The sequence below is a fragment of the Xenopus tropicalis genome, chromosome 4 (genome assembly GCF_000004195.4).
Source record: "Xenopus tropicalis strain Nigerian chromosome 4, UCB_Xtro_10.0, whole genome shotgun sequence".
Taxonomy (NCBI): Eukaryota; Metazoa; Chordata; class Amphibia; order Anura; family Pipidae; genus Xenopus; species Xenopus tropicalis.
The window spans coordinates 40,981,049-41,000,129 of record NC_030680.2 but is presented as its reverse complement, the minus strand read 5'-3'; the positions used below and the strand labels follow the sequence as shown (position 1 = coordinate 41,000,129).

General features: G+C 40.4%; 1 protein-coding gene across 2 annotated transcripts in view; it reads right to left on the bottom strand.

Moving 5' to 3' along the window:
- vrk3 (VRK serine/threonine kinase 3) overlaps positions 1-15,284 on the bottom strand; it is a 39,599-nt gene extending 24,315 nt beyond the window's left edge. The window contains 4 exon segments of one of the 2 annotated variants that reach the window (NM_001044457.1): positions 341-448; positions 2,448-2,594; positions 5,424-5,569; positions 15,143-15,179. In NM_001044457.1, coding sequence (NP_001037922.1) covers positions 341-448; positions 2,448-2,594; positions 5,424-5,568 — 400 coding nt within the window. In that variant the 5' untranslated portion in view covers position 5,569; positions 15,143-15,179. 2 annotated transcript variants of the gene reach the window in all.
- Positions 15,285-19,081: the final 3,797 nt, after the last annotated feature.

Sequence of the window (19,081 nt, the reverse complement as noted above, 5' to 3'; positions counted from 1 at the left end):
GGTGAACAACCCCTTTAAGAACTCCTGTTTAAACCTGGTTTACTTCACCACGTAATTTCACCCAACCTGTGCAAAGCCTTTCAGATTGGCAATTTTAAGTGATAGACCTAGTCTGGATGAATATCCGACTGTTGTCTTGGCTGCAACTCCCATATATTTCATGGACTATCCTTTTCCATACAAAATAGAAGAGCAGTTAACATCCTGAATGAGGATACACTCTGAAATAAGATATAACTTTGATGTGTTTTTTAGAAAATTGTTTTACAGAAACAAATCTATAGTTGTTCATAGATCTTTTTCTACATAACACATATTAAACAATATTATTTTATCTTACTTTTAGATACATCTAAACTAGACAGTGAAGAATTCAGTTCATTTATTTCCTGTTTTTCTGGGGTACTGTCCACTTTCACTGATTGGTTTCGAGATGTGTGTGCATGTTCTAAAAAACAAACAATACATAAAAATATTATTGCCTTTAAATGAATGTACAATATTCTTGAAGGGGCAGCCAGAGCCTAAAGTAAATATAGCCTTTGTATATTATAATTATAAATAACCAATAATGGCCCTTATTTGGAACCCAAGGAACTTATTTATGCTTGTGTTGCTCTCAAACTCTTTTTACATTTGAGTGTAACTCACAGGAAAAAAGGTTGGGAATCCCTGAAATGGATTTTCAATAAGGATAGGGGAGGCTAAGCCTCCCCAATACTGCTTGGCATCTTAATAAAGAAGAAAAAAAAACCTCACGCTATTTCTGAACTGCTCTGGAACCTTTAACATTGGGAAATCTTGCATTCCTGCAAGCGACTGTTCTGTTGTAATCAGCTGTGCTCTGACAGGATCTTTCTTCTTGTGGCAATCAGAGCACAGCTCTCTTGACAGACAGTAAAACTGACCAATCAAGGCACAGATGTAGGCCGGGCTGGGGAGATATAACAAACTGAAAGTACTGCAGAAATTAAAGGAACAGTAACACTAAAAAATGAAAGAGCTTTAAAGTAATAAATATATAATGCACTGTTGCCCTGCACTGGTAAAACTGGTGTGTTTGCTACAGTAACACTACTATTATTTATATAATAAGCTGCTGTGTAGCCACGGGGGCAGCCATTCAAGCTGGAAAAAAGGAGAAAAGGCACAGGTTACATAGCAGATAACAGATAAGTTCTGTAGAATACAATAGTGTTTTATCTGTTTTCTGCTATGTGCCTGTGCCTTTTCTCCTTTGAATGGCTGCCTCCATGGCTACGTAGCAGCTTATTTATATAAATTATAGTAGACTTTCTGAAGTTAACACACAACTTTTACCAGTGCAGGGCAGCAGCACATTAGATTTTAGTTACTTTTATACACTTTCATTTTTTGGTGTTACTGTTCCTTTAAGAGTGATAAGAAGGATCTGCAGGCTGTAAACTTTACATATGAACCTCGCCAATTTTTGCTGCAGATTTTATCCTACTCCTACAGGTACTATACTGTATATGTTGTAAAGGCTAAATCGCTAGCTGAATTTTTTTGAAATAGTTTTTTTTCACCTGGCATCTATAATATACCTATCACCTTTGCTCCAATCCTAAATTAACTCTTTGCCCATAAAAAACTTTATTTATATTTCGTTGTTGTTTTTTGCACTTACTTTTTTTTCTTACTTTTGTCATTGTTTTGTTCATTTTTAGTTTGTTACAGTAGAGCCCTTATGACCGCATCCTGCCTGCCCCCTTCTGCCTGTTTCCTCCCTCCCCTTCTGCCGTGTGCAGCTGGGGAGGGGGGATTTTTTTTAACTATAGAGGAAGCAGACCCTGCGGTCTCGGCCCCCCTGTCCCCCAGGTCTGCTTCCTCTATAGTTATGCCAGTGGTGCGAGGGCATGTCTGAATATCTGGTATCAGTACCCACTGCCTTTTACTGCATATAATGTGTCTGGGGTGCTAGTACCCACTGCATATAATGTGCTGGTTTTGTAAATATAGACTGCATTTGACTGTAAAACACATTTAAGCTAACTGATCACACACTAATGGATGGAGAACCCCCCCACAGAAGTGCATGTATAAATACTTTTACATCCTAAGCATTTTAGGGTAAAAAAAGCACTTCAATATGCATTTTTGCACAGTATCACTGGAAGTCAGTGGGAACTGCAAGAGGTAGAGGGAGGTCCATTTTTTATGCCAGCAGCGAATCCACTCACAGTTTTAGGTCAGTCTATGTGTATGGTCCATCTTTAGCCTCCCCAAACAAAAAAGTCACCCTTCTCCTATGAATGTAAGGTTATGTGTAGTACTTACTGTTACTACGTAACAGTATTTAGCAACAGATGAATAGTGGGAACCACAGGTTGCATACGACTAGCAAAAAGGCAGTTTACACTAGCAAAAAAGGCACTTACATAACAGTATTAAATTTTGGAAATAGTGCTATTAAATACAAATTTTACTTTTCTGTCCATGTCCACTAAGTGGAGAAGTAACTGGCTTTATTTTCAGCTTCTCTGGGGTGCCAGCCCCACTCACAGCAGATTCTTCAAATGCACGTTTTCTTGTAGAAGTCTTTCGAGTTGCTGGTGACTGTTTTAAAGTGGTCTCTTAAAGGAAAAATGAAAATAAGATGTAACTACATTTGCCTCCAAATGAATGTATAACACTACTTCAATGGCAGGTAAAGCTTTCCCATGGCCAGCCACTCTAAAAGGGAGCAGTTTACACAAGTTAAATGAACAGGGCTCATGCTTCATATACTTCTTTAAAATGTTTTTTTAACTATAGTTTTAATTAACAAATGCCTATGTTTTTGTACTTTTATTTTCCAACATCATGGTGCTTCAGAGAAATTCCAGGAGGAGTAGAAGCACATTAACAAATTTACCCTCCTTATCTCTAAGCCTGCAACGTACTGTAGCTGTGGGAAGGGAGAGGATGGTTTCCTCGTGAAGCAACTTCATGCTTGCATGGTAAACTGAAGCAATGCTTTCAGTTTTGCAGTGTTTTCCCACTGCCGATTTACATTATTGCAGGTGGGAAAGTATTTGCAGGAGATTAGTAGGCCGCAGTAGAGGAGATTTATAGTGGCAATTAATCATCTAGTGTACAAGATTACATGGCACATATTCCATCTGAAGCTATTTGGCATCTGCATTGTTCCTATGTTCCTGTGTTAAGGTATAGCTCTTGTAAAGGCTACATATATGACATTACTAACCGTAAACTCCCCACCCTGGCCAGGGCACTTGTTAGTAAGATTCATAAAAGTATAACAACAACTGTCCCTATCACTAACCCCTAGCTAAAACAGCAGAGTAGCACAGCAGTGTACCTGACCGACATCTTCTTAGCAACTGAAGACACTTCAGGTCTCTCCGCCGATACGAACCCTGCTTGCACAGTTGGTGGTAGCAGGAAATCTGCTTAAACTGTGCATGCGCAAGCAGGGTCCGTGTCATCGGTGAGACCAGAAGTGTCTTCAGTTGCAAAGAAGATGTGGGCTGGGTACACTGCTGTGCTACTCTGCTGTTTTAGCTAGGGGTTAGCAATAGGGACAGTTGTTAAACTTACAAACTATGCGATAAGGGAGAGGTGAGGGTGGTCAAGGCAATGATAGTTAAGGGGGCTTTTAGCTCCTGGGGGTATAGTCCTCCTTTAACTCAATTTGCACACAGGTTAGACTAGCATAACAACACCCCAACAACCAACCAAAAGCCACACTACTCACTGCCAGCACTCTCATGTGGTTTTATGTGAATAAAACACACACTCTTAATACCAGCCGTTAAAGGACAATTGAAGGTTAATATAATTTAAAAGTAAGTATAAAGGCATTCTTTTTAAGTACTTACTGCATATCTAAATTCCCAGATCCCTGCTTGCTTCTCTGAGATATGGTGCTGGCAGCCTACAGCAGTGTGAAGACTCCAGTGACATCACTGAAATCTCTCTGTCCTTCCTGTAGGCTGCCAGCGGCAGCCTTCCTATTCTCTGAGCATGTGTGTAACTTGATCCTGTCTCCTGTTCTGTGCTACACATGCCCACCAGCCAATCAGAAGCGGATCTGGCAGAGGGGACGGGGGGGAGGGAATGAAACACATGTGCAGTATGAAGCAAGGAGGGAAAGGAAGGGAGAATACCTTTTTAGAGATGGCTGCCTGTTCTAGAAAATGTGAAGTAAGTGTGACTGAGTAAATATTTGATTAGGTGAGCCAAAAGTGTGGCGTTTTTACTAAAAAATAGAGGATTATTGGGCAGTATGCTTTTTAAATTTTGACTTGCATTCTCCTTTAAGTGTTTATTAAACAAACAGAATGCAAAGGGTTCAGGCACACAGTTACACACTTTTAGGCTAGGGTTCTTTTACAGCATCAAAAACAAAACTTATTACATGTAATATTATAAAGGGCATAACCCTGCATAGATAGAAAAAGATATTACAAAAAGGACATACAGTAAAATAATTACAAACAGTTTTTAAAATAAAAGGAAAAAACGCACTGTACCCAATATAAAATTTTCTTGGCCCTGGAGGTAAGGGGAAAAAAACAGAATAAATTCCTAACCGAAATTGGTCCTCCAAAGTAAATCCAAAGCATAGGCAGAAGAGCTGACTATTTATCACATATTTCAGAGGCATCAGATAACTGTGACCTCCACATCACCTATGATGTGAACTCTAAGTCACTCCTACATGGCCTTAGGGTTGCCAGCTGGCTGGTATTTTACCGGCCTGACCAGTAAAAATGATGCCAGTATTTTTTATTCCAGAAAAGGTGGAAAACCTACATGGCCTTCCACTCCCCCACATGGCACTTATCAGTCTGTTATTAGCCAGGGTTTAGAGCAGGGCATCACATGGCTAATTCAAGACCTTGGAGAACAGAATCCTGTAAGGTTTTCTAGCACTGGCAGAATGTTTATTAATTTGTTTCTCCAGTTTAACCATTGAAGGTCTAAATGAATATGTTTAGGCACAACACTGGTAATTGTCTTTGGCTAGGGCCTACTTGGAGATCCTCTGACCTTAAATCTAACCAAAAGAAAATATTTCTTTGTGTTGAAGTCAGCTGCGGGAACTATAAGATAAAATACTATAATTTTTTTTTTTTTTAAATAGTTTATGTTTTTTTACATTTTACAATGCAGCTTTTATGTTCAGTGCAGGGCCAAGCTAGCCAAGCTCCCCAGGCAACCCAGCCAGCCATCTCACACCCTCTCCTGGTGATGGCAGAGTGGGAACAAGGTTAGTTGTGGAGCGGGCATTTGGGGAACAAAGGCCCCAAACAGCGGTAGGCAGACAGAAGAGGTAAGAGGCTGCCCCCACTGCTGTGCCGTAGGCACATGCCTCTTCTGCCTACCCCTAGTTCTGGCCTTGTTTATGTTAACAGAATTGAGGACATCAGAAAATTCATGATACATATAAAAGATACCTGTCACTTTTGGGGCAACATTGTCAGGGGAAGTTTGATGATGTGAGACAACTTCTTCCTTTGGTAGTTTGAAACCACAGGCTGGGCAAAATTTAAATGATTCTTCTGCTTTCTGCCCACATTGAGGACAAAAGTTGATAACCATTCTGTAGAGAAAAACAATTTCATGATAGAATCAGAATATTGCATCTGTCTTAAAAAGGAATAATTGACAATAAGTTTATGGATAATGATATAACCTTGTTTGCAGTTTATCTTGAATAGTTAAAGGGGCAGTATGCCCATTTGCTCAACATGAGACTTATGCTGTACTTTTTTGTGTTTTAATTACAAAAAAATCTTGGTTTCTTAAGCTAAACAGGGCATCAATTTTGGTAAATTGCAGGCAAGTTGTGGCACATACTATTTCCCCTGCATTTGTATAGGAATAGTGTACAGAACTATGTAACTGGTTTAACTTTTAATGTGTTTATTGGTGCTTCCGAATCCACTATTTTAGGCCGAACCCCAAATTTGCCTGAATACTGAAAGGAATTAGAATTTTCATATGCAAATAATGATAAGGAAGTGCCAAACATAACTGTCAGCACAGCAAAAAAAATTTCAACTTCCGTGTTAATGTGACAAAATGTCACTTGATTTTAAGGATTCGGTTCCGCCAGGAGCTTGGAATCCGAATCCTGTTGAAAAAGGCAGAATCTTGCCCAAATCCCGAATTCAGTGCATACCTAACGAAGATTTTAGAGAAGGACAGCTCTGAATTACCATGTATGGAGCAAGCAGGAGCTTCAGGAAAAAATGTGTGGCTAATATATGTTGGAAAACAATGTTAAATCCATTACTTCAAGGGATAGAATGGAACAAAAATATACAGTGGACATACAATAAACCCTCTTATGCATTATTCACTAGGCGATCCTAAATTGTGTATAAAATATGAGCATCCATTTAGATTAGAAGAAAGAAGCAGAAGGTTTTTATATTAGGATGTGCAAATATTTTTTTGTTCGGGGGGGGGGGGGGGCTGAGAAGCTCTAGAATTCTCTCCCCTAAGGCTAATGTCTGACAATCCACTGCATTCTGCATCCTGAACATGTGAGCTGATAGGCTGTTTCCATGCCTGTCAGCACATGCACATTTAGGGAGTGGAAGGCTGCGCATTGGGTGCCATTAACCTAAGCAATTGTACTGGCAGATACATTAGTTTCAGTAAAGGGTTGGATGCTGTTTAAGTGAGAAATTACAAAGGTACTAAATTTAACACTTGATGCAAAGTTGATCCATAGATTTTTCTGTTATTTTGCCCTCATTTCAATGAACACAGGCAGCGCCCTTCTCAGTGTGAAATCCAATGCCTTCTATTGTTTTTCTTGCTAACCCCCTCAGATTTGGTAGAGGCATCTAATGGGCAATGGTTTTGCTTGAAAACATTAAAAGAGCCAGCCATCTTTTGAAACTTTGCCTTTAAGGGGGCAGAATACCCCTTGATTAACATGAGTTCAGTGAATCCCTATTCCCTAATCGTTATACGCATCAGATACCACTACCAAATCTAAGGTTATTGCCTGTTGTTTTACTAACAAACCATTTCTGGGTTTTTTTTCTTGAGCTAAACAGGGCAAATGTAAATGTAACATACTCCATGTTTAGATCCTGCAACGTCTTTGTGTTGTAGATTACCAGTAGTTAGAGTCCACCATACAGAAGGATTATTAGTGTTTTTCAAAGGCTATGTGCCATTTACCATCTGCATATGGGTTACGAACATGATTAGAACCAAGAATAAAGCTACTGTTCATCCTGAACAAGCCAAAGGTCAGGACATATAGAATGAAATACGGTGAAAGGTTCAGGCCAGTGATTAAAGGAACTCTTTAGTGGATAAATATATAGGCAGTGCCAAATAAATCATTTGAACATTGTTTGTTAGCCAAAAACGTAATCTATAAAGGCCAGTGGGAATGTTTAATGTTAATGCTAGAACACAACTTTTGACTAGTTAGTGACTTGAAGGGAGGCCGCAACATGAGACATAATTGTTCAGTTGCTTGGCTTTAATCCTGAGCACACAGGTCTAGCTAACCGAACAGTTATGTCCCATGCGACCCCCCCCCCCCATTCTAGTCGCAGACTGACTAATGAGTTAGACAGATGCAAAGCAGGAAGTTGTGTTTTGGCTATTATGTTAGACATCCATTCAGTCCAGCCTGTATAGATTACAATTAAATTGAAAGCATTTTTATTTTGCACAACCTATTTTTTACCTGACTTTATTTTAACCAGGATATTAGAATCTTGGCTAGGAAAGGACTCAACAGAACTAAAGAATCTGCTCTGGATCTTTGTTACAACTACCAAATCATAGGGATAATCAATTATCCAGCAGAGGAAGGAGGATGAGGGAGGTTTAAACTGCCCATTTATTGGGACATTTGGGCCCAATGAGACTGCAGGTACGAGCATTGGAAGGCAGAGGGGTAAAAAAACCTTTACCATAAATTACATGGCTAAGGTAGCCAGAGGTACCAAGGGTAGTGATGAGCAATGTTTTGTCCTATTGAATTCAATGTTTTTTGCAAATTTTTGCCATTTTGCTACATTTTCGGTGAACAGATTTGCTCATCACTAGCCAAGGGCAATAAGGCCAACCTTGATTAACTCACCAAAGGTGCACAGTGTGATACAGGCATCTAACTTGCAATTAGGAGTGAAAGGCGAGCTTTATAAAGTACAGCAAAAATAGAGAGAAAAAGTTTAACCTGAGGTTTTAGCTGTATAAATGGTCAGAAATAAGGCAAACAACTCAGGCTAATGTCACACTTTATCTGCCAGACGAAAAATACTAATACTGCCAAAATTGTCAGTTTTAGGCAGCACTGGCATTTTTTCCCACAAGAGGAGACATGTGCAGCAATGCAGAGAGACTGGGTCTGCAACCAACAACAGGGGTTCTGATAACTCTCCCAATGGCCTGGTACACCCTAAAAAAGCAGCACATTATAAGAAACTTCTTCTAAGCCTGTTCTAGGATCAAGGAAGCTGGTAATAGGCAATGTGTTTTAAAATAGTATTTTACTGTTTGAAGAGGAAAATACTATTATAATTATTAGTATTAATTATAAGACTAAAACTAGGTTACCAAAAGGCCAGAAACACTAATTTTTGCACAAATGGCTTTGCCTAATAAAATACTTGATCAGCATCATTACTGTTATGTGACAGGGTATGTCATTACTAATTGTTTCAGTCATAAAGCAGAAAGCTTACCTAAATCTACTGTAAAAAGAGGCATCAAAATCCAGAAACCCACAGAAGTAGTCCTGGGTTGTATGTGTTCATAATAAGGCTAATGCAATAGCTGTATATTTAACTCCTCCCTGTGGGTCGATGTGGAAGGTACAGAGACTCACTCAAGTTAACAAAGCAGTGCATACAATCTTACACATTAGGCTGGACACTGAAGAGTTTATTGGTGTAAATCTCCTCCAGCACAGCCAACAAACTGTTAGAATATTCCTTTACACTGGCTCTCTGTTTCCCACTCTCTGCTAGTAAAAAAAAATGCATAAGCATCAGAAAATGCAGGACAAGGCAATTTCCAGGGCTTATGTGATCCATTTACAACCACATGCATAGAGTGTAATGTGCAATTTTGGACTCAAAATTTTACCCATAATGCAGCATGTTCCCCATAATTCCAGCACTATGCCTGCCACATCAAAATGAACACAATTGTATGGTAGCAAATTAGATGTAAGCTGCGGCTAACAACACTTGGCTATTGCATCAGTTTCTGTCGGCTGTACCTATTGACACAACCCACTGTGAGATCCCTGGAATTAGGAAAAGGTAGAAGAGATGCAATGGTGCATGCTTTATGACAATGCAAGCAGCATGATTGTACCTATAATGAATGCTAACAAACATACACAACTTTGCATGACTGTACTTGTGGTTACGTTCTGAAATGACTGTCATATGTCTTGGGTTTCTGCAGCAGCACAAGGTAACCACAACCCTTAAGCAGTGAAGATATGTGTCTGAGCTTAAGGACCAACTTATATAAAAGAATATTATAGTGCAGTATAAAATTTACAATGAAAGGCTTATTAGCAGTTAATTTAGATTTACATTAAATAATAGCAAAAAGTACATTTAATATCAAAATTCATTACTAATCAGCAGCATTAGCTTCTATGAAAAATAAGACCCATCAGCTTGGATTCTTAAAAACAGTCCAGAGTACACTGAGCATATGCAGCAGTAATGTGCTGGTCACAAAAAACTCAACCTACACCTGACCCTAACCTGCAAAACCTTAACCCACACCCATCCCTAATGCACAGAATATTGCCATTTTATGACCTGCACCCAACCAGCCAATTTACTCCACAGCCCTTTAAAAAATGGGCGTATACATTAAACAGATTGCATTCAAGAAACCACCAATTGAGGCAGGGAGGGCCCTGTCCAAAAGCACTTACTTTCATTCTTCTTTACATGAGTATATGAGGATAGCATAGCCTTAGAGGAGGCAACTCTGCCCAAGCAAGGAATATGCAAAATATTCAGCTGGTACCCTTTGTAGTATTCCTCTATACTTTGTATGTAGAATGTAAATGTAAAAGGAGAGTAGAGGGGGACAATAGGAAGGTAGCAAGATATCTACAGGGAGCTGCTATCGGAATAGCACTCAATAGTAAGTCTGGCTTGGGACTCCTCCAGTTACATGGGAGTAGGAGAAACTATAGGTTATCTGAAATCAGTTCTAATGTGTAGCACTGTCTCCTTCTGAAAGCTCAGAATCAGGCACAATGCACTGAGATGGCTGATGGTAGAGTGAATTATTTGCTATGTAAACAGTGTAATTTAGAAATAAAAAGTATATCTTAAAAATCATGACAGAATCCCTAAAAAACGAAATTGTATGAAAGTAATTACAATATAATATGTTGTTGCCCTGCACTGGTATGACTTGTGTGTTTGCCTCACAAAGACTATATTTTATATAAACAAAACTGCTGTGTAGCCATGGGTGCAGCCATTCAAACGAGAAAAGGCACAGGTTACTTAGCAGCTAACAGATAAAACACCATTATATTCTACAGAGCTTATCTGCTATGTAACCTGTGCCTTTTCTCCAGCTTGCATGGCTGTCCCCATGGCTACACAGCAGGGTAATTTTATAAACTTTATTAGTCTTTCTGTAGCAAACACAGTGCAGGACAACAGTACTTTATGTTTTAATTACTTTAAAGCTATTTAATTTTTTGGTGTTACTGTTCCTTTAAGCTGTGATTGGTGATCTTTTAAGTATTAAAACCAATTGGTTTTTAAATACAGGGAAGTGTGTGTATGAATTAAAAGGGCAATAAAGGAAATAGATATTGCATATATTGAGTAACATTTTGATTAATTTAAAGGAGACCTGTTACCATAAGAAATAACATGTTAGTTGAGCAAAATAAACTTCATTTACACTATATAGATAGTATAAATCTTGTTTCCTTCAGTCTTGGAACTATTCAATTACAGCAAGCAGGTAGCTGCCATTTTGTGGACACTGCTACATAATTAGGTGATGGGGAGGGAGGGGAAAAGTGAGAAGTGCAGTAACATCTAGGAAGTGCTGAATGGAAAGCTAAAGGTATTGTCTGTACCGCCTCTATGCCTAGGCATAGAGGCGGGGCAGGCAATATATGATTGACAGCTGGGATTTTTAAATGCCTTTATAATGGGTATGGATGTGTTATTAAAAAAAAGGAATTTGAGTTTCATGTTTAACTTGAAAAGGACTTTTATTATTTAGCTTTTCATGTCCCCTTTAACTTACACACTTTTAATTTTTAATTTTGTGGGTATCCCCTAAGGGACTAGTAGACTTGTGGGTTTTCTAATGCAAGTGTACAAATTTTATTTCCCATATACTGTCACAATTTTTTTGTAACCATTTATTCACCAATAAAAGCTAAGTATAATCTAATTGTTTTGGTCCCTTTAGTACTCATTTCTACACATAGCAGGAAAACAGAAAGAACTATTTTCTTCCAGTGTAGATCACTAGATAACTATTTCAAAAACATCAAGTGTTATTCTGCTTTAAAGATGCCTGTAATTAAATAAAAAATGGGAAGTGACATGAGGCACAGACATTGTTCCTGATTCAGTTCAATGAGGAAAACTTATCCAGGTGATACTTTGAAGTCTATAAGAAAATCTGATAATAAATTTTTTCCCACTAAATTACATCTGGCAAAAAACAATTTCTATGTATGCAATTATGCATATTATTCAAGTTTAAACAGTTGTAGGGACCCATAGGGTTAAATGCCCTATGGCGTGATATCCCTACCCCTTCACACATTCCCTTGTTACTGGGCAGAAGCCTTTGTAATAGTTTATAGTTATACCTTATCCTTTATTGGCCCATATGGTTGTCCACATCCCTTGCAGCCTCATATAGTGTTTAGCAAGGAGGTGTGGCTTCCTCTTTGGCTGCCTGTCTGCTATCCAACAACAGCTCCACTGAGCCTGGAGGCAGAAATAGGCCCCAGTACAGCAATATCACCCCAGATACCAACATCCTATCTGGAGAAGTCGGGGACAGGGCCCCGTGAACGAGGCATAGACAGAATAGCAGTCCCTGTTATACCACCCTCCAGGAGGAGTGAGTTCAGTCAGGTCTATATAGTTAGGGCAGCTCAGCCCCAACTAAAAGACAGCTGGAAGTATTTCTTCCACTAGGCAATGTTGCCTTAGCTCAGGGCCACGGGCTAGTGACAGGATACAGGTTAGAATAAACCCTGATCTCTGCCCAGCCGTAGGACCCACAATAGTTAAAGGTTATCAACCTGGGGATTGACTTCACTATCCAGACTGCCTTCCAAAGTGGTGCCAAGCTGACAGGTACTTTACCCTGCCCAGACTCTACCAAGAGGTGGAATAAACCGGTGGTTCCCTCCTTTGCTATCCTCAGTGGGTTCTGCTATATCTGCATGTCTCTGTGAGTATTGATTTATTCCTGTACCATTAACATCTGTCTTGGACAATGAAGAGTTAATAGTTTGATTTGCAAAATTGCACTGGTTTTGTAACTGCCATGTAATGAGAATCTTAAAGGAGAAGGAAAGGCTAAGTCACTTGGGGGTGCCAAAATGTTAGGCACCCCCAAGTGACTTAAATCACCTACCTTGCACCCCGGGCTGGTGCCCCTGCTAGGAAAGAACAGCACCAGCCCGGGGTAGTAGCGAGCGCTTCCTCTTCCTGTTTCGCGCACTTGCGCAGGCGCAGTAGAATGAAAAGCTGAAATTAAACAACAAAGTCGGCTTTTCACTCTACTGCGCATGCTCCAGCCCAGGGATTTCTCCGGCAGAAGAAAGAGGAAGAAGGAAGCGCTTGCTACAGGTACCCCGGGCTGGTGCTGTTTTCTCCTAACAGGGGCACCAGCCCGGGGTAAAAGGTAAGCAATTTAAAGGACAAAGAAAATCTAAGTCACTTGGGGGTGCCAAAATGTTAGGCACCCCCAAGTGACTTAAATCGCTTACCTTGTACCCCGAGCTGGTGCCCCTGTTAGGAGAAAACAGCACCAGCCCGGGGTACCTGCAGCGAGCGCTTCCTTCTTCCCTATTCGCGCTGCTGGCAAATGTCCAGGACAGGTGCATGCGCAGTTGAGTGAAACGCAGACTTCTCTGTTTAAAGTTCGGCTTTTCACTCTACTGCGCATGCGCGCGCAGCGACCAAGGAAGCGTTCGCTGCTACCCCGGGCTGGTGCTGTTCTCTCCGTACAGGGGCACCAGCCCGGGGTAGAAGGTAAGCGATTTAAGTCACTTGGGGGTGCCTAACATTTTGGCACCCCCAAGTGACTTAGCCTTTCCTTCTCCTTTAATAAATTACTAATCAGCCTTGTATTGTGACATTTATATTCTCTATATACAGCATACTGAGTCGGTCCCTAAGCTCAGTAACTTACAGAAGCACAGAGCATGTGCAGTGAACCAGCAGAAAAGAAGATGGGGCGCTACTTGGGGCATCTTCGGGGGCACAGATCTTCCCTGCTAAAGGACTGTGGTTGCCTTGGGCTGATACAGAACCTGAAAACAAATGAGCAGCATGCATTTGCTAAAGGGAACTTATCAGCCTAAATTTGCTTCCCTCACCAGAGGTACAGGCTAATAAAGCCTGCACTCCTGTTGGTGGAAATAAAAGGTTTTTCTTTTTTTTAAATAGCCCCCTACAGCATTATGCTGTCCTCACCAATAATGCTGCTGCACTGACAATACATAAACACCAGTGCTGGGCCCTAGGTAAACTGGTCGGTTTGGCCCACCACAACCAGCCCCCCAGTGTGCGCACGCGCGCATACACAAACGAGCGCACAATGCGCGCACACAGGATGGCGGGGTTGCCGGGGCCGCTGCAGTGGGGGAAAGGGGTACGGCACTAGAGTTAGGTAAAGTTAGGTTAGGTCAGGGCCTACCCCTAGTTCTGATAAACACTATTTAAAGACACTCAAGAATAAAAGCATAACAGTGTGTTACTGTGGTTTAGGAAAAGGAATATTGTTTTTTCTAAACCACAGTACCACTCTCATTTCTGTGCAGGGAGAAACTGACCTACTCTGTGCTGCTTTCCTGCACATAACTGCAAAAAGAGCCATCGCTCCTGTGTGTACTTTCCCATGACAATGTCAGGCACCATGGCTAGAGCTGCTTCCCTGGGTATAAATGAAAGTACTTGCCATTTTGTACAGACTGCCTTTAAGCATTACATATACTAACACGTCCCGTGGGTCTGCACTCACTGTAAGAACCACCCACTCCTGTATTAATTCGACAGTTGCCAGGGGGAGGGGGGAGAGAGACTGTGCAGCAAATGAAGCAGCATGGAGTCCCACCCCCCTGCTCTGTTCCCTACACTGCTTTCATTTCACAGGCAGAGTAACACACTGCCGTAAAAAGAAAAATAAAATAGTACTGCTTGGGCACATAGTAGATGACATTCTTTCCTGGCCTCCTATGCTCCCAGCCCCCTGCACTCCTGGAGTCTGCTTCTTGTTCTGCTTCCCCTGTTTGAGGGCTAAATTCAATGGTGGGTGGGCAGTGCCCCCCTTGCCCTTATTTGCGGACTGTCATCTGTCTCAGTATTGTTTACATGGTTATTGCACCTACTGTACAGGTAGAAACACATACTTTGCTTTGATGTTAGAGACTCTTTACAGAAATGGACACTGAAAAAACAGCAATATATTCTCTTATTTGTGTCAGTCAGTTACCCTCCCATTTAGATTGTAAACTCTACAGGGCAGGAGCCTCAATCCTCTTGTCTCTTTGATTCTTAACTTATTGCAACTGTACCCTGTATTTATTTTCATACTTTGTATTTATATATTATTATTTTAATAACCCCCTGTTGTATTAATCTATTCTACTGTACAGTGCTGCATACATAAGTAGCACTTTATAAATAAAGATAAACCTATATTGTATTTATTTATTATAACACTTATCCTCCCTGTGTGTAATTCTGTATATTGTAAGATTGTACAGTGCTGCGTACCCTTGTGGCGCTTTATAAATAAAGTTATACATACATACAAATGTACACTGAGCTCTAAACTCGGTCATGCTGCACCAGTTGCAGCCTCATGTGAAGATCATACATTATCATAGACACATTTAATCTGTAGATTACATACTGGATCTGAAAGCTACACACCATACCTTTTGGATCTATATAATCCACACAACTCTCTCTTTTCTTCTCCTTAGATACAGTTATAAGCAAGACTCTTCCTCGAAAGGCAGGCCATGAGGATTAAAAGGACACGCCTATTACAGGGACTCCACTGCCTACCAGCAAGGATGTAAACAGAATCATGTGGGTGGAACTTGTAGGGTCTGCAGCTTCCATTTTGAGTGCTGGAATTGTAGACATGTTAAGAAAGCATAGAGAACTTAGATTGTAGAATTGAGTCTTGTCAGGTCTTTAACATATTACAGTGGCAGTGGTTTATACAAGGCAGCCCTAATTAGTATATACTGAGGAAGTAAATATTCTTTTAAAGAGGTGAACATGATGTTTTAAATCTGACATATTGAGCAACAAACAGTGCTGGTTTGTCCTGTAATTTATAAGTATATCTTTTTTGCATGCTAAAGATAAATCACAAACTTTGAAAATCACAGCAGTGCAACAGTAAGAACACCTAAAACTGTTTACATTGCATTTGGTCAATAATGTTTAAATTAGGAATGCACGGATTCAGCCACTCTGCTAGTTCTGCTGCCCCCTTCCCGTGTGTATACCCCAGGGTTGCCAGGTTGGCAGATTTTCTGCCAAATTGGGTTACTAATTTAAAGCCCAGACGGGTTTCCAAAGTACAAACCTGCCAAGGTACAAATTTAGGCTAGTTTTTGGAGCCTTGGCAGTTTGTAGTTTGGAAACTAGCCAAAGTTTTATTCTTCTGACATGCCTATTCCAGTGCATGCTGGGTAATGTAGTTTGTATGTAGCCTACACCTAAGCTACAGCTAAGATTAAGATAAAACTACAATACCCAGCATGCAATTATAGACAGAAGCTCCCATTTCTATTCCTCTTTGCTGAACCCGAAGCAGCAAAACTACTATAACCTGCATGGACTGGGCCCAGAGGGCAGGGAAACATCAGTTATCCCAGTAACTGGAGAGGGGGCGCAGGGCATGGGTAGTGATTATTCACTTTCAAAAGGCATATTTTCCCATTTATACTTTTATTTTTTAAACATTTTTTTCATTACACATATTGGGCTATTTTTGGGCTACTTTCAAAGTGGCTTTTGGCTAGTTTTGGGCTGGTTTTAGGACTGACTTTGGCTGGTTTGGAAAAATAAATCTGGCAACCCTGGTATACCTTCATCCTCCACCTTCAATGATGAGAATGTTTCTCTTATTCTAAATGCACTGATCAGATAAAGCTCAGGGAGGGGGCTACGGGGGGGGGGGGGGGGGGAAGAGTCAGGAGAAAACAGGAAAGAACAGTGTTTGAAAGGAGATTCACATCATTGAAGGTGGAGGGAAGAGCTGTAAACACTGAAGGGAGCTGGAAATACTGCATGGGGTGGTGTAGTTGGAAAGCTGAAGGGGTGGTGTTGAAATGCACATACTAAAAGTTATAAGGAAAAAGTTATAAGAAAAAAAAAAAAGTTATAAGGAAACTAAGGGGGGCATTTATTAATGCACGAACGCTCAGAGCGTATTTTCTGCTACAATTTTGTACCTTGCGCGACAATTTCGTACCTTGAGACAAAATGTGTGCGACAAAATTGTATTGTCGCGCCGAGTAGAAAGGTTTCGGATTCATTCAAACTTCGGTATCGTGATTTTCCTTGGGCCAGGTTGGAGTTGCAGAGTGCCATTGATTCCTATGGGAGGCTTCCAAAATCATGCACAGAAGGATCAAAGTCGGAAAAGGTTTTCCCGCTGTTTACAATCGTTCGGTACGGAAATTTCGCGACTTTCGGATTGCCAATACGATATTATCGTGACTACTCAGATTTTTAAGCATTTTCATGATATTTGCGATCATCAGAAATTATCTTATCCAATCCGAATTTTACCCATTTCGGGATTCAAACTCGTGATTTGATGAATGTAGCCCTAAGTAGTGCTGAAAATCTGTGGCACATTGGTATAAAAGGGTATTTTTTTTTTTATATCTTGCATTCACAGTTTTTGAGTTTGTATATACTATGCACTTATCCCATCTCAAACTAGAAGATTAGAACTGTTGAGAGCCAAAATGTAGCATGGGATTCTTGTGCTTTATTGAGTCTGTCACAAAATACTGGGGGACTTAGAATGTCTGTCTTAAAACATCAGTGCACTTTGTGCATCTGATTTTGGCATTCCAACCAAAGGAAAAAGGTGTTGCTTTGTAAAAATGGGCAGGTTATGTGGGCATGTGAACGGGGGCATGGTCACAAAATGTTTTGCCCCACTACGCTAAGCAGATCTTTTTGTCCCTCTTTATACTATACAAATGTTAGGAGGTATGAAATAGTGGATTCGGTGCATCCCTAGTTTAAAGTGCTTTGGGGTTCTAGTATGCACTGTCTGTCACTGGATGCAATGTGTCTAGAGCAGTGACCCCAACCAGTGGCTCGTGAGCAACATGTTGCTCACCAACCCCTTGGATGTTGCTCTCAGTGCCTTCAAACCAGGTAGTTATTTTTGAATTCCTGACTAGTTTTATTTGAATAAAAACACGATTTACTATCAAATAAAGCCTTCTGTAAGCAGATAGTGTGCATAGAGGTACCTAATAGCCAATCTTAGCCCTTATTTAGCTCCTCCATTAACTTTTATGATGCTTGTGTTGCTCTCCAAGTCTTTTTACATTTGACTGTGGCTCACGAGTAAGAAAGGTTGGGGACACCTGGTCTAGAGCATCAATACCCACTGTCTTGCTGCATATAATATGCTTGAGGTGCTAGTATTATCATAAAAAAAACTTTTTTTACTTTGTAGGGTAAAATTACTTTAGTATCTGTTCGCATTATACCTAAATTCAGTGTTCTCTTCCCCCCCAACTTAACTGTTAGAGCTAATGGCTATTTGGTAAAGCAAATAGGGGTAAGGGGGACCCACAGCAGGGTGGTTGGGAGCATAGGGGTCAAGAAAGGATGTTATCCACTATGTGCCCCAAGCTGTACTATTCATGTTATTTCTATTATTATGGCTGAATGTGGATGAGATAACATAAAATAAAAGCACAGCAGGGAACAGAGCAGGAAGGCTGGCACTACATACGGATTCGCTTGCTGCGCAGCCTACCGTGATAATTGTCCCATCAAGGCAGGAGTGGGTAGTTCTTACTGTCACTGCACACCCACAGGATACATGTTGGTGAATGGTAAATACGTTGATTTTTTTCCAAGGGATGCAGGTCTAACCATACTGTCTGACATTGTCATGTTAAACTACACACAGGAGTGATATTGCTTTGTACTTGATTATGAGAAGCACAGAGTAGGGCAGTTCTCCCTGCACAGAGAGGAGTGTGTAACTAAGTAGTTTAGGAAAAGGGCTATTAGACCCACAGTTATGCTTTTAATTTTAGTGTCTTTAAATAGTCTTTATATATTGTCAGTGCAGCAGCATTTTTGCACAATACTTCTGTAGGGTTTTTTTCCCCCTCAGCATATACTGTTACATATAATGACATGTAATGTAATCCATTATGGTGAGCCTATCACCGCTTCTTTCTTGTCTACTTCTGTAGGGCTGCCTGCCAGCTGAATGAGCAGCTTTTTCCTTCCTATTCTATATAGGATTTAAATTTACCATAACTGCAGCTTGCCCCCACCTCTGCAGAACAGGCTGATACAGCAATGCACACACAGAAAGATCTGCTCTTAATACATTTCAGCAAATCATTTCCACTGCCAATTTACATTATTGTAGGTAGGAAAGCATTTTCAGGAGATTAGTTGAGTCAAATGCCAGCACACACTGGGCATTCCGGCCCCGAAATGCAAACCACTGCTACCAAATATTTTCTATGTTTCTTTCGATACCACTTTGTCTTCTGGGGTCACTACAAGTGCACTTTATTTATACTGCTAGTGTTTTGTAAATAAACATTAACCACAAAGAGCTCCAACAGGACATATATTTGTGA